At 43.7% G+C, this 16,603-nt stretch overlaps 1 protein-coding gene across 2 annotated transcripts in view; it reads right to left on the bottom strand.

Moving 5' to 3' along the window:
- The window catches only part of LOC109250645 (S-adenosyl-L-methionine-dependent tRNA 4-demethylwyosine synthase TYW1), a 214,866-nt gene that overhangs the window by 195,614 nt on the left and 2,649 nt on the right, over positions 1–16,603 (bottom strand). For both annotated transcript variants that reach the window (XM_019421733.2, XM_019421734.2), the window contains exons 4-7: positions 11,562–11,663; positions 9,348–9,542; positions 7,007–7,228; positions 1,186–1,308 (exon numbers count right to left, since the gene is read on the bottom strand). In XM_019421733.2, coding sequence (XP_019277278.1) covers positions 1,186–1,308; positions 7,007–7,228; positions 9,348–9,542; positions 11,562–11,663 — 642 coding nt within the window. The remainder of the gene's footprint in view (positions 1–1,185; positions 1,309–7,006; positions 7,229–9,347; positions 9,543–11,561; positions 11,664–16,603) is intronic.

Below are 16,603 nucleotides of genomic sequence, written 5' to 3'. Positions count from 1 at the left end.
TTGAAACTTTTAATGGGATTTCATCAAATTTATGTATTAATTTAAAGAGAAGTGACATCTTTAGAACAGTGAGTGAGTCACCACATCTAAAAACAAGAGATATCTCTGCTCGGGAATTTTTTCAGTTTCCATCACACAGATTTAGGATATTTCTTTCTAAATTTATTTTTATGTACTTCTTTATCTTTTATATAGCCGTTATAAATGGGGTCTTCTCTTCCACTATAGCTTCTAACTGGTTATTGTTTAGAAAGATAAAGGCTATTGGCTTTTTACCTTATTATATCCTGCTACCTTACTGATTTCTTTCATTTGAGTTTGTGTCAATTTTATCATTGATTTTCTTGGATTTTTCCGTAGTTTTACTTCTTTTGTTTCTAAAACTTAGGCACTGGGCACATTCCCGGTGTAGGATATTCTCATTTCCCAAAACTCACACATGAATGGAGTCTATACAGTCTTATGCTATTGTGTATACTACTCCCATTTCACATCATTGGAATCTGCGTAGACTCCTACTACACCGCACATTCTCACATTCATCTTGTCTGCGGCAATGACAACCCAGACTCATGTTTCCTAGATTCCTAGGGCCTCCACCTACACTGATCTCAACACCTCCAGGCCAAGGTGCTGTCCGTAAGCTCAACAGCCCTCACTCTACGTGAGGCGGAAGCACGTGAAGAAAGTTCCACTTGGGGGGCGCCTGGGTGGCTCAGTCGGTTAAGTGTCCGACTTCGGCCCAGTTCGTGATCTCGCGGTTCGTGAGTTCGAGCCCCACGTCAGGCTCTGTGCTGACGGCTCAGAGACTGGAGCCTGCTTCGGATTCTGTGTCTCTCTGCCTCTCTCTCTCTCAAAAATAAATAAATATTAAAAAGAGAGAGAGAGAGAGAGAGAGAGAGAGAGTTCTACTTGGAATCTCAGCACGAGTCCATCTTCATGCTGTTCACCCTGTCTCCTCAGTCACAACATTGAAGTCCCTCTAACCATCCACCCTTCCCTCAATTTCTGCCCTAAAATCTGCCTATCCTACTACAAGCTCATTTTCACAGGGCTTAGAGGGAAGATTTTCACAAAGTTCATGTAAAAATGGCAAAGAAGTAGAAAACTCTCAAGACAGGAGGCAAATGTTAGACGTTAGCTAACGGCGGGATCCAGGTGCACTCTTGCCCAAAGTTACGGTACCTTTTCTTTCTTCACACAATTCATAATTTTGCCGAGGTCCTCAACATCAACGACAGAATTTAGATTCTGCTGGTCCTCAGTACCAGACTCTTCCTCACTGGTGCTCTCAAAGGGCTCTTCCTCCTGGAACATCAATGTTTCAGAAATACATTGTTCAAAGTAGCGAGCCTCCCAGATTGTGAGTTCATGGGACAGATCTGAGATATTTTAGGCTACGGGTTCGGCAAGTATGGCCCGCAAGCCAAATGCAGCCAGCCTCAGGCCAAATCTAAAGGCAGCCATCACTTACACGTTATCTATAGCTATGTTCTTAATACAGTGACCGGATTGACAGTTGCAACAGAAACCATGTGGCCCACAAACATGGAAATATTTATTAGCTGGCCCTTCACAGAAAAGTTTCCTGACCTCTCTTTTAGACAGAACCAACCAGGCTTAGTGAAGAACTAAAGGCAGGAATGAGGAAAAGGAAGGAATTAAGCATGACTCTTAAGTTTCTTTTTTAAGTAATTGAGATGGTGGTGCTGTTTACTGAGATGAGAAAGATTTGGGGAGAAATAGACCAGAAGGGTGGAAATGAAAAGCTCCATTTTGAATTTGTAAAGTATGAGATGCCTCAGACTTCCAAGCAGAGATTTTAAAGAGGGTGCACATAAGAGAACAAAATTCAAGCAGACCTCAGGGACAAAAATATAAACTTAGGAATAACTAGCATTCAGACAGTACTTAACTGCCATGAAACTGGGTAAGATCATCCAGGAAGAAAGTATCAACAAAGGAAAGAACTTCACACCAAGCCCTGAATCGTTCCAACACGCAGAGGTTAGGTAAGGGAAGAAGATCCCAGGGGAAAAAGGAAGAAAACCACGAGAATGGTATCGTGAAAGTCAAGAGAAGAGTGATTCGAAGAAGGAGTCGCGGTATCAAACCCTACGAAGAGGCCAAGCAAATGAAGGCAGAGAAATACCCACGGGGCTTGACAACATGATGTCCTCGGACCTAGAAAGGAGCAGCCACCGTGGGGCAGAGCGCCAAAGCGGAGTGGGCGAGCGTGAACTGGGACTTCTGCTCCCAGCTGCAGGGTGTGAAAGACACTGAACACCCTTCCTGTGGAAAATAACCAACACTGAGTAACAGAATATTTTAGTAGCACAATTTCAAGCGTATCACTGAGTCGACAAACATACGAGGAATTAAAAGTGGACAAGCATCAACTGAAAAGGGAATCCTAGGAGGTAAGCGAGTGATGGAGTGGAGGGTATCTGCTGAACTCCGGAGAACCTATTCTGACAGGACCAGGGAAGAGGAAAGTCGAGGAAACAATACTAGGAGGAGAGTCTAACACAGAAGACCAAAGTCAAAGCTGGGACCCCACAAGGCTCCATCTCTCATGTACATGTAAACTAGAAATAAACATTCCATGCAAGAGGAGAAAGCAGAAAACATAGGCAGAGAGTTTGGGGGCAGGAGGAGGGGGGAGGCAAGAGCTAAGAATAGATACAGGGATTTTATTCAAAAATTCTAAAGTTTCTGGGAGGGGTAAAGAAGGAGAATTTTATAATAAAAACGCAGAACCAAATTAAACCAAAATTCCCAAAAGCAATACTCTAACTAGAAGACAACAGATCACTGTGTTCAATTTGGGGGCAGGGCGGGGGGGAATGACTCCCAGCTAGAACTCTATACTCAGTGAAGCATCAATCAACTATGAAGGCAAAATAAAGACATGTAGATATAAACATTCTGAAAATCTACTTCTGAAACAACCTTTCTCAGAGAACTATTAGAGAACGTGCTCCAAAAACAAGAGTTAACTAAGAAATTAGAAGATAAAGGAGATACCAGAATCAGGAAATCCAACCCAGGAAACCAGTGACAGGAAGGCTGTGCATCACATCAGACAGAAGACACAGGACTCCACCCACACCAAGGTTGGGACTGCAGCCACGCCAAAGTGGAGGAATAAGGACTCGTGTGAGAGGCCTCCAAGAAATCAACAAAAACTAGAGAACACTAAGAAATAATTTTCAGTTCCAATAGAACTTTAGAATGAATCAGTGATAATTACAGAGAAATCAAAAATGATGTAGCCATTACCTAAGGGAAATTAATGTGTAAGAGTGAAAATGTGGGGCACCTGGGTGGGTCAGTAGTAGGTTAAGCCTCTGACGACGGCTCAGGTCATGATCTCATGGCTCATGAGTTCGAGCCCCACGTCAGACTCTGTGCTGACAGCTCAGAGCTTGGAGCCTGCTTTGGATTCTGTGTCTCCCTCTCTCTCTGCCCCTCCCCTGCTCACACTCTGACTCCCTCTGACTCTCTGACTCTCTCTCTCTCTCAGAAAAAAACGTTAAAAAGTTTTTTTTTAAAGAATGAAAATATAATAACATAATATACAGCAGAAATGTGAGCACATATACAGTCACAATAACGAAGCAACAGTCTAGCCAGAAAATGTGCTACAACTGCACAAGAAAATGAGAGGAAAAGTGACACTGCGTGTGTGTGTGTGTGTGTGTGTGTGTCCATGAGAGGGAGAGAGATTGTGAAATGTTTTAAAAATCAAGAAATAGCAAGAAGAGCCTATTATTTAGGAATGTAGAGGTAAAATGTCTGATGAAACAGCAAGAATTAAAAGTGACAACCCTGGGAAAATAAGAATTAGACAGAATAAGGGAAGAAAGGATAGTTTTTAATTAAAAGCCTAGAAGTACTATTTGAAGTCTTAAAAGTACAAGTGTTACTTTTGATTAAAAAAATTTTTTTACTTAAATCTGTTTACATGTTAAAAACCGAGAGTGACATCAGCAAAACAGCAGAACAGACAACTCCAAGGGCCTGTTCTCCCACAGAAACACCTAAAAACTAAGCAAATACCAATAGACTCAACTCTAATTCCCAGAGTTCTGACAAAGGCTTACAAGACCCAAGTAAACACTGAATCAGGAAAAAGGAAACCCAAAAATGACATTCAAGGAAATCTGTCACAACACTAGCTGAATACAAAGTAAAGAAACCATGTACAATAGGCAGTCTTTAAAAAGATAGTTTTTAAAGTCAATAAACAAACAATTATAACCTATAGCAAACTACAAAAATAAACCCTGAGAGGGGAAAGAATCTGGTTTCCAGGGTTAATACCTTATAATATTCAAAACTCGCAATTTTCAACACAATATTATGAAGCATGCAAATAAAAAAGTCTGGCCTACCTGCAGAAGAAATCAACCAAAACCATCCCTGACACTGGACTTCACTAAATAAACAATTTTAAGCCGATGGTCTTAAATATGCTCCAAGAGCTGAAGGAAACTAGAAGAACGTTGTCGAAACACAGAACGACACAAAGACAGAAATCATAAAAAGGAAACAAAGAAATTCTTGATCTGAAAAACATAAGAACCAAACTAAAATCTCCTTACAGGGTTTCAGTAGCAGACTTGAGCCGACAGAAGAACCAGCAAACATGGACACAGATCAGTTAGAAACTGGCCAGTCTGAAAAATGAACAAGCGTACCAACACATACAAAAGTGGTTGCACAGGACTCTGCCCTAAATACCACTGGATTGTATCCTTTACAATGGTTAATGATATGTTATGTGAATTTTACCTCAATTTGTTTAAACAGTGTAAAAAAATATTAAAAGACCAACTGGTGGGAAGGGAAGCAAACATAAGCAAAAAGAATGGCTATAAAAGAGAACAGGGGCGCCTGGGTGGCTCAGTTGGTTGAGCGTCTGACTTCGGCTCAGGTCATGATCTCGCAGTTGACGAGTTCGAGCCCCACGTTGGGCTCTGTGCTGACAGCTCAGAGCCTGGAACCTGCTTCAGATTCTGTGCCTCCCTCTGTCTCTCTGCCCCTCCCCTGCTCATGCTCTGTCTCCCTCTGTCTCAAAAATAAATAAACATGAAAAAAAAAAAACTAAAAAAAAAAAAGAGAACAGAAAAACAAAACAGCAGCTGAAACACACAAAACAGAAACATTTGTTTTGTATTTGCTTTTCCTGTTTGTTTGAACACAGGTGATTCCAGGGCACGTTCATAAACTTATGGGAACAATCTGGCGGAATGGAAGAGACTAACAATGCAGGAGAGAGACGCAATAAACAAAGGGACAAAGTCCTTGATTCCAGCGCATGCACAGAATGGCTCTCGCAGGACTCAGACCCTCGGTCTCCTGCCACATAAGAGATGGAGAAGATGTGTGGATGGGGTTGGGGGCTACAAGAGATCTCTGGTGGCCTCCTACAAGAGCTGGAGGAAGGGGCAGAGAGAAGTCTTTTTTTAGGTTTATTTATTTACTTTTGAGAGAGAGAGACAGAGAGAGCACGCACTCTCAAGCACACCAGTAGGGAAGGGGCAGAGAGAGACAGGGAGAGAGAACTGGGGTTTTTTTAAGTTTATTTATTCACTTTGAGAGAGAGAGAGAATGAATGAACAGGAGAGGAGCAGAGAGAGGAACAGAAAATCCCAAGCAGGCTCCATACTGCAAGCCTGGAGCCCACTGTGGGGCCTGAACTCACGAATTGTGAGATGATGACATGAGCCGTAATCAAGAGTCAGACGCTTAACCCACTGAGCCACCCAGGCACCCCATGAGAGAGAGAATCTTAAGCAGGCTCCACACTGTCAGCACAGAGCCAGGTGTGGGGCTCGAACCCACAAACCGTGAGATCATGACCTGAGCCGAAATCAAGAGTGAGACGCTCACACAACTGAGCCACCCAGGCGCCCCCAGGCATGTCTCCACTGGATAATGTCTCCATTAATCAGTCATCTTGGAGATTGAGAAAGGGAACTCACACAAGAACGCTGGAGACTGCTGGGCAGGTCTGAGTGCATACATAGGCCTGTGGTCGTGAATCCAGGGTCAAAGAGCAAGCAACAGGCAAAGGGGAAGGCAGGTGGGAGGTTTCGACCTGGCTTGGGGTTTGGCCATTTGGGTGAGAAAAGGGAGTGGAAGGCAACCCAACTGAAGACGTTTATAAGAGAATGAGCATAAAACCTAACCTGGATAAGGGCAGAAGTGAAGAAAGCAGTTTTCACTCCCCAATGAAAAAGGCATGGGATCAAAAGAATTGTAAATTAAGTAGGACACCTGAGGCAGGTCAGAGTTCAGGTCACGGGAACATGAAATTTCAGAGATGACCATGGAAGAGGCCTAGGTGAGTGAAGAACATGGCTGCTGGGGGTATGAAGGCCAGGCAACTGGCAGGTCGGGCGGCTGGATCAATCACCTCCATGGATGGCTTTGCCCCAAAGGGTAATGACAGGAACAAGGGTGGAGAGAAAGTGAGTCAGAATGTAAAGTGGTTCCTGAATGACACAAGTGACCCAGTGCCAAAGGACAGACAGACAGCCGTGAAACAGCCTGGTGACATGAGCTTCCAAGGAACTACGTACCTGAACCAGGAGCCAAGAGACTTGTTTAGAATGTGAGGGACAGAAGACAGGAATCTAGGATGGGACAGCCTTCCAGTCTGAGTGACTAAAGGAATCGTTCAGTAAGACAGGTCAGCAGGAGGACGTGGTTAGGGGACACGAGGATAGGAGCTCAGCTAACTTCAGGCCTCTGGCCGTGTAACTATTAACTATTAACTACCTGCTGGCCACGTAACTATTAAATAGGAGAGGTGGGAAGGCACACAGCACAAACTGGCTTCACTCTTAAGGCCGCTCTCTCTAAAACGCCACCACGTGAGTCTCAGAGCTCCCCTCTAACTAGAAGCCAGAGAAGGCGCTTCTCCGGGCAGAGGTGAGGTTCAGCACCTCCAAACACCAGGGGAAAGCAGCAAGACAGGGACACAGAGGCTCCGTACCGCAGATGATTCACACTGGCCTTTCTTGCAGTTGCCGCCACAGGGTTTTCTCTCTCCTTTCCGAAGTGCCTGTAGCCGGGAGATGAACTTGGTCTTCCAAACTCTGAAGTCGGCTTCAATACTGCCATGTTTGCTTTTAACCACGTCACAGTCACCCTCCCCTCTAGCCACCACACGGTGAGCACCAAGCATCCAGAGCCACTTATCGACATTCTTGCCAACCTGCAAGAAGACAGATAATCCTCGGCATCACAGGCTTGTAGACTGCTCTGCAAAAGGTCCATGATCCTCGGGGACCCCTGTCACTGGCTGCTGCTGGGAAGAGGGAGCTTAGCCGAAGGGCAGCAGGCCCTCCAGCCCCAGCTGCAACCTGAAACGCTACACTGGTTACATTCTGACAAGATTCTGCAAGAGACTTTATTTTATTATTATTTTTTCAATGTCTTGGGGCACCCGGGTGGCTCCGTCGGCTAAGCGTCTGACTTCGGCTCACGTCATGATCTCACAGTGTGTGGGTTCGAGCCCCACATGGGGCTCTGTGCTCACAGCTCAGAGCCTGGAGCCTGCTTCAGATTCTGTCTCCCTCTCTCTCTCTGCCCCTCCCCTGCTCATGTTCTGCTTCTCTCTCTCTCAAAAATAAATAAACATTTAAAAAAATTTAGAGTGCAAGTGGGGGAGGGACAAAAAGCGGGGGTACAGAGGATCCGAAGCGGGCTCCACACTGACAGCAGTGAGCCCGATGCGGAGCTCGAATTCATGAACTGCAAGATGACCCTAAGCTGAAGTCAGATGCTCGACTGACTGAGCCACCCAGGCACCTTGCAAAAGGCTTTTTTTAAACAAAGGGACAGACAAACCCTTTTATTAAGGTTAAGAGTACTACCTAAAAAAAGACTCTGAAAACTCCTATTCTAAGTCATGTTCAGAATAAAATAACTCATTAGCAAAATGAGATTCCAAATGTAGCAAAGCCCACTTTAATAAGAAAGTGCAGCCCGTTTGGCACGACTCACGGCTTTATAAATTCAGAATTTGAACGTATTGCAGTAAGAAGCAGTTAGGCTGAGGTACAGGGATTGCCAAGATGCATGGTCAAGAGCTCAAAAACTTAAGGGGCGCCTGGGTTGGTTAACCATCCTACTTTTGATTTCAGCTCCACTCGGGATCTCGCAGCTGTGTGGAGCTCCGCTCTGACAGCAAGGAGCCTGCCTGGGATTCTCTCCCTCTCTCTCTCTCTCTGCCCCTCCTCTGCTCATACTCGTGGCTCTCTCCCTCTCTCTCACAAACTAAATCATTAAAAAAAAAAAGAGAGAGAGAGAGTTCAAAACTTAACAGGCTTTGTGAGTGGCAAGGCATTAAACACTTACATATCTGAATTTTACCTTTTTTTTTTTCTAATTCCTTTGAAAATACAGCCAGAAATACACATCTTGATATAACAACTGAATGAAAACAAGCTCAAAAGAAGATCTCTACTTTCACCTCTACTCACATTCTACCAAAGACAGGTGAGCCTGGCTGGGCCCAATTTTGGGAAGAGGTACATATACAAAAAGTTCCAGTAACTGTTTAGAATCTCAAGGAATGGAGAGGCTCTCTATTTTTATTACTTAAAGTATAGAGAATAGAACGCAAAAGAAAAGGAGCCCAAGTTAATTGCATTTAGAAAAAAGATCTAGGAAAACAAAACAATGTTTTACTACATAAAAGGCAGCAAATGCTTTTCTTCTATTTCCCTTTAAAAATTAATGATTGGGGCGCCTGGGTGGCTCAGTCGGTTAAGCGTCCGACTTCAGCCTCGGTCATGATCTCACCGTTCCCGAGCTGGAGCCCAAGTCCATTTCAGATTCTGTGTCTCCCCCTCTCTCTCTGCCCCTCCCTCACTCGTGCTGTCTCTATCGCTCAAAAATAAATAAGCGTTAAAAAAAATTAATCATTAAAAGACAATGAGCTCAACGGTATTCAGAGTTAGCCTGAGCCATAAAGGTTGTTCAAGTATAGAACAGGCAGCTGAGACAGTCCAAAGAACCACTGATCTTCCATCCACAAGGTCTTGCCTGGGGACAGCAGACTAGACTCAATGACCATGAATCCAGGCCACTAAGACACTAGACAACAGGAGGTATAAGCATTTTATTCAATAAAATTTACTGACCGCCTACTATGCACCAATCTTGGATACATATGTGTAACAATTCCCCATTATAATAGAGTAACACAACAAGTTTATTATTAAGTACCAAAGTTTGTGGATTATTTCACACACAAATGTGTGTATGAATTTTTTTTATTAAAAGAGAATTTATCCCTACAATTCAACATACACCTACTTTGTACCTACCTTGTTGAAGTGGTTCGCATAGGCAGAATTTCCCAGGCCAAATACAGCATATCTCATACCCTTCAGGTAAGTTTTGCCAAATCGGAAATCACTGGATGCCTCCTCTAACCATTTGCAGAACCACTCTGCACTTTCAGTGGGTCGACCATCAGTATACGTAGCAACCACGAAGGCACAAACGTTTTTACTAGTAACCTAACCAAGAAAGTAATTATTTCAGAAGAATATTCACAATATAACTTACCAGTGAAGAAAACCCCTTTTTAAAATGCTGACATCCACATTAATACTAATCTCTAAGGGCACAGGGTGCTTTCAAAATGTTACTTTCAAAAGTGGAAGAAAACAGAGCAAGAACACTTTGCACGGGGAGAAAACCCAGTCCTTTGCCCCTGCCAATACACCCCTGGTGCCCTTAACTATATATTCCATTCCAGTCCTCAGACTATAAGCTCCTATCATCTCCAACTGCCCTACTGGAAACAAAATCCAAATCAGTCAGGAAGAAAAACAGAAAGATCTCATTAAAACTATCTGAAAAATTAATGTAATAAACTTTTTAAAAAAATTTTTTTTAATGTTTATTTATTTTTGAGACAGAGAGAGACAGAGCATGAATGGGGGAGGGGCAGAGAGAGAGAGAGACACAGAATCAGAAGCAGGCTCCAGGCTCTAAGCCATCAGCCCAGAGCCTGACGCAGGGCTCGAACTCACGAACCGTGAGGTCGTGACCTGAGCCGAAGTCGGACACTCAACCGACTGAGCCACCCAGGCACCCCTGTAATAAACTTTTTAAATGTAAGGTAGCTTAACACGTGGCACTATCATCTACACAGGGAAACAAAATACGCCTTCAGTCCTGCTAGCCATGGTATTCCAATCTGCTTGAATGAACCTCAAAAATTCCGAGTCATGGGGCACCTGGGGGGCTCAATCAGTTAAGTGGCCAACTCTTGATATCGGCCTAGGTCAAGATCTCACGGTCATGAGATCAAATGTGGAGTGTGCTTGGGATCCTCTCTCCCTTTTCTCTGCCCCTCCTTCATTCACATCCTTTCTCTCTAAATAAATAAATAAACAAACCTTTAAAAAAATGTTGTTTTTAAATTCCAAGTCATGAGATAAGTTGTAAGCAATCCTTTATTAATAATTAAATCCCAATAAAATATTTTGATGGTAAAAAAAATAATTAAATCTCAAAGTTTGCTAATAATTTTTCACAAGTAATTCTGAGCAGATTCAAGGTCACTCATTTGCACCCCACCATTTTCTTATGGGAGAAAGAAATGGACAGTTACAGCTAGGAGGCTATCGACTAAGAAGGGGCTGGCAAACTATGTCCCATAGGCCCAGTCCAACTCACTGCCTGTTTTTTTTAAAAACAAAGTGTTATTAGAACACAGTACACTCATTCATTTACATTGCCTATGGTTGTTTTGTGCCTCAAAGGCAGAACTGTGTGCACAGCGCCCAAATCAGATGATATTTACTATCTGGCCCCTTACAGAGGTAGTTCATTAACCCCTGCTCTATAGTTCATTAACCCCTGCTCTACGTGCTTCTCCAACTTTTCAGCTGCTTCAGAATCACCTGGAGCACCTGTAAAAATACAGTCCCCCATCCAGACTTTGATTCAGCGGGGCTGGCCTGCATTTCCATCCCAGGAGATGCTGAGAATGCTGGTTCGAGGACCATGCCTTGAGAATCGGTGCTGTAAGGCAAACTTCTCTGAGTGTAACTAGACGAGAGCAAGGGGCATTTCTCAGGTGAAGATATTAAACCCACACAGATAATTAAGTAATGCACAGAGGTCACGCAGGTAGTGAGAGACTTCTGTAAGTCCCAAACCCATCCTCTTTCTGCTACCCAAGTGGCTCCTGACCTCTCAGCAAGCTCACGCGTGGTTCACGTGCTCTGCACACTGCCATCAATCACAATCTTCCCTGGATTATGAGGTTGGTTCAGGAGGGAGGAGGGAACTTCAAGCCACCAAGCTTCCCCACCCTTACCCCCACCCCAAGAGAGGCCACATGCCAGAGGGACGGGTCCCACACCATATATTCAACACCTCTAACTGACCCTGCAAACTCAGCCAACTGAAATGCCTTAGCATGAAAACGAAATTTGTTCTGAAGATTCTATTTATCCCAGAACGCAGGAGGTCAGTTACATTTGAGGGTTTGGACTGAAGAAAAACTTAACACAATTACCAACCTCTTCTACTAGATGATCATCTGGATCGTATTCTTGGAGATTAATAACTGCCACAGGCAGACCTAGGGAGGTAACTGCTTCAGCAAGACTTGCTGCAAATCCCTAATGGGGAAAAAAAAAAAAAAATCACATAAACTCTTCGATGAGCTAAATAAGCAAAGTACAGTCTTAATTTACCTCTGCCGGCAAGGGAATAGGCGTTTATCGTGAAAAACTTTTTGCAGTCACTGACATTTATCATCATAAACCCAAACGCTATACTCACTTCTACCATTTTCCCAAGCATCTTTATGGAGATCAATCATTCAACTGTGCTGTTCTCACTCTGTAAGTACATATACGGGACTAAATCTAAATTGGCTTTTGACATTCCAGCTGCTTTGCCCCACTAGAATAAACATAGAGGAGGTAAGAAATCCTGAAGAGGGAAGAGAATGTGGGATGTAAGAAATCTGACATGTTTCTGGAAGATAAAAAGCAAACAGAAGCAGGTTGACAAGGAGGAGAAAGCCCTAGGGGACAGTCCATGTTCCTGACAGAACCCCAGAGAGGTTCTGGGCTCAGAGTCAGCCACTACACCAAAGCTGGGGGGACCCTGGGCAGAGAAGAGCCCATCAGTAGACAATCTGTATATGGAACAAGTGCACACAGAGCCTGGGCAACATCCACCCTTTACCCCCCAGACAAAACACCTGCTAGCTCTTCTCCAAACAAAATGAACCCAGCGTTTGGGGAAAGCTCAAACCTCTAGCCAGGTGTCGGCACTCTGGAAAATGCCTTCCTATTTTTTGCTAAGTAGTCTAAGCTCCCAGGATTAAAGCCAAGCCTACCAAGCATCTATTAATTTACTGGGCATCTACTATGCCAGTCTCAGTTCTGGGAAATATTACACAACAGTGAACAAGACACACATGGTCCCTGCCTTCAGGGAGCCTGCATTCTAATGGACAGATACAGAACAAAGAAATGAGAAAACACATAGTTAATCAGAGGATGACCAGTGCTATGGAAGAAAATAAATCGGGGTAAAGGGTAAGAATACAGTATTACAGGTATGACGATAGTTGTCATTATACACAGGGAGTGTCAGAACAGGTACATAAGATAAAAATATGCATACACATATTCAGTCTTTGCCCCTAGTTCCAGGGACAAAGGTCCTAAAACCCTTGGAACTTACTGACTTTGGTATCCTAATGAAGTAACTTATGGGGAGGCAGGCCCCAGGTAGCTACAGGAGGGAGGCTGGTCGTCACAAAACCAACAACATGATTAGAGATTTAGAACTTTCAGTACCATCGTTCCCAGTGAGTTCAATCATCAATGGCCAATGATTTGAAATGTCCATTAATACCTCTAACGGACAGGTTTCAGGGAGTTTCTGGGTTGGTGAACATATTGTTACACTGAGAAGGTGGTGCACAGAGAAGGTCCAGAAGCTCTGAGCCATTCCTCTCCACCATACCTTGCTCTACCTATGCATGTCTGCCATTTGTCTGTGTCTGTCTCGTGTCCTTTACAAGAAACCAGTAAATGTAGCCAGTCAGGCAATTCCTGAGTTCTGTGAATCGTTCCGGGAAATTATCGAACCTAAGGAGGACCATGGGATCGAACTTATAGCTGTTCCAGTCACAAGCACAGGTGGCCCCTGGGACTAGTGGCCCCTGGCATCTGAAGTGGAGACAAGTCTTGTAGACTGGGCCCTTATACCTGTGGAATCTGACAAAAACTCTGGGTAGCTGGTATCAGAACTGGAGAAGTGGTCTCAAAGACAAAGATTGGAGCCAAACCTGAAGGAAATGAGAGGGCAAGCCAGGCGGCTACCCCAAACAGAGGTAACATGGAAGTGAAAAGGCCCAAAGGAGGGGGCAGGCTTGGCAAAGAGGTTGACAACACTGGGGGGGGGGGGGGGGTGGGGGGGGGGGGGCAAGGAAATGAGGTAAAAGAGATAATGGAAAACCAGACGTGAGGGCTTCCTGGCCACTGTGAGGGCTCTGGCATTTACTCTAAGTGAATGAGGAGGTCACTGCTGGGAATGTGGTTCCGCTTAAGTTTTCAGGGTCCCTCTGGCTGCGGAGCTGAGGGGGCCCTGAAGCCGAGGGAGGGGCCGAGCGGCACTGAACGAAGGGGACGTGACTGCAGTGATCCAGACAAAATCTGAGGGTGCCCCGAACCACAGTGCTGAGAAGTGACTGGCACCTGGACCCACTGTGGAAGTAGAACAAACGGCATCTGCTGACAAACTGCATGGGGGGAGGGGAGCAGGAAAAAGAGAGAAGCCAAAGGTTTTCTTTGAGCTAGGCAACTGGAAAGATGAAGTTGGTAAAGACTGTAAGTGAAAAAGGTCTGGACAAAAAACTTGGGAGTTCGGATTGAGCATCTGAATTCCGAGGTGCCTACTAGACATCACACAAAGATCTAAGATAGGTAACCGGACATGGGAGTCTGGAGTTGAGGAGAACAGTTCAGATGAAAACCATAAATTCAGAGGCCCTCAGCACATACAAACGAAGGCCGGCAGGTCAAATCCAGCCCTCCGTTTGGTTCTACAGGTGCAAGTTACAGGAACACAGTCATGCCACTTAATTTACGCATTGTCTGTGGCTGCATCCACGCCAAGGCAGCAGAGCTGAGCAGCTGCAACAAAGACTATTTGGCCCACAAAAACTAAAAGCCTAAATACATACATATACATAGCGTAAAAAATAAAATGGCTTGCCCTTTACAGAAAAAGTTTGCCAAATTGTATCTAGAGGCAAGAACATAGTCTAGATAATAAGATCCCTTAGAGAGCACAGTGAGTGCAAATAGAGACAGGGTCTCAAGGACAGAGCCTTGGGACACTCCTACCTTTAGAGGTCAAGCAGAGAAGAAATTAGCAGATGATAAGTAAGGAAGACTAGCCCTGGCCAAGCAGGATGACCTAGAGAAGAATGTCAAGTAAGATGAAAGGTGAGAACTAATTAGCAATATGGAAAGCACCGGGAACACGTCAGGGCATAGAAGCCTGGCAAGAGTGGTCCAAGAAAAACAGGAGTAGGGAAATTGGAGATTTAGAGATAGTGGCAGATATTTTCAAGGCGCTTTACTCTTAAAAAAAAAAAATCTGAGATGGTAGTTAGAGGGAGATATGGGGCCAATAGTTCACACGGTATGCTCTGACCCACCCTGCACAGAGCGTCCGGTGAAAAATTTATAATTAAAGAACACACATCTGTTCATACAAGAACAGAGAAAACCCACACCAGCTAGCCCATCATTCTGTCTAAAAATGAACAGAAAACCATGGTTCACCAGGAACTTGACTAGAACAAGCAGCAGGAAAGAAAAATGGCAAGGTCAGAAAGTGTCTGACCTTGGCTCAGGTCCTAATCTCACAGTTCTTGAGTTTGAGCCCCACATCACACTCTCTGCTGTCAGCATGGAGCTTTCTTGGGCTCCTCTGTCCCCCTCTCTCTGTCCCTTCCCCACTCACTCATGTGCACGAGCTCTCTCTCAAAAATAAACATGTTTTAAAAACGAACAAAATTGGGGGGAGGGGTAGGAAAAAAAACGAACAAAATGGTGTTTTTGCAACTAAAAACGTAAGAACCAAAATAAAACATTCAAAAAGGTTTGGAATTGAAATCCCACAACCCCAAGTGGAAAGAAAAAGAGTTACAAAAGAGAAAAGATTTAAGACAAAGAAGCCATCCAAAAGCTCTAACATCCAGCCAACACAAATGACAGAAAGAAAAAAAAGTTAAAAAAAATTTTTTTTAATGGGAAACCTGGGTGGCTCAGTCAGTTAAGCGACCAACTTCGGCTCAGGTCATGATCTCATGGTTTGTGAGTTCGAGCCTCACATCTGGCTCTGTGCTGACAGCTGAGAGCCCGGAGCCTGCTTCGGATTCTGTGTCTCTCCCTCCCTCTCTGCCCCTCTGCTGTTCACACTCTATCTCCGTCTCTCTCACTCTCTCTCTCAAAAATGAACATTAAAAAAAATTTTTTTTAAATAAAAAAAAAGAAAAAAAACAGAAAATGGAAGGGAAAAAATATGCCCAAAAACATTAGCAGAAATGCTCACAAATCTTCAAAAGAGCCCGAGTGTCCAGCACAACAGGTGAAAAAAGATCCAACCTAGACACCATCTCAAAAAAGTTCCAAACCTCAAGGACAAAGACATGACTCTTTTAGAGCTTCCGGAAACATAAAAATCAAGTCATCTACAAAGGAATGAGGAGACTAGCTTTTTTATCAACAACACTGACTGGTGGAAGACGATGAAGTGATGCCTTCAAAGCTGTAAGGAAAAACTAATCTACACCCAGCAAATATGAAGCCATTAAAATGTGAAAGCAGAATAAAGAAATTCAGATGGCATAGCTTTTAGGAGGGTCATCTAACCCGTATCAACAATGAGATGGCCAACGACATTAAGCCAACAGGCCAACAACTGATATTTGAGGAAAGTCTGTGTTAACTAATATAAGAAGTCAATAACTTTTATCCAACATTGATCAATCTAGAAACACAGCATAAAGAAACAGCCATCAGAGGAATCAAAAAGAAGAAATAGTTAAAAAGAGATTTACTAGAAAGTACTTTTCAGAATGAACCCTCCATACACCTGGATTTGTTACAGTCTTCAAGTGTCAATTTGATCTTTTAAAAAAATTAAAAACACACATAAAAAGAGGCTTTGAGATCTTTTATGAGTAACATAAAAGGACTTTGTTTTGGCTGCTCAGATGCCTTTTTTACATTTCTTCTGGTTCCCCACCTCTGTTGCTTGTTAATGTTAAGTGACCTTCAACTATGATGTGGCACAAAGCCTGCACTGGAGTTCTGAAAAGCGAAAAAATATTATTCTACAAAACATCCACAAGAGGGCAGTACGACCCTCTTTAGTACCACACAAAAATCAGTTGACACTGACTTTTTAACTTCATTTTCACCTTCGTCTTAGAATCTTTTCCTAAAAAGCACTAAATAGCTGTGACCTTCATAACAAAGAAGCCAACAGCAAATACATCCGCAGCACATATCTACTTTAAACAGTA

The sequence above is a fragment of the Panthera pardus genome, unplaced genomic scaffold (assembly GCF_024362965.1).
Source record: "Panthera pardus isolate Hobbes unplaced genomic scaffold, ASM2436296v1 HiC_scaffold_4, whole genome shotgun sequence".
Classification (NCBI taxonomy): Eukaryota; Metazoa; Chordata; class Mammalia; order Carnivora; family Felidae; genus Panthera; species Panthera pardus.
Note: the sequence above shows the minus strand (reverse complement) of the source record. Positions and strands in the feature narration are given on the sequence as shown.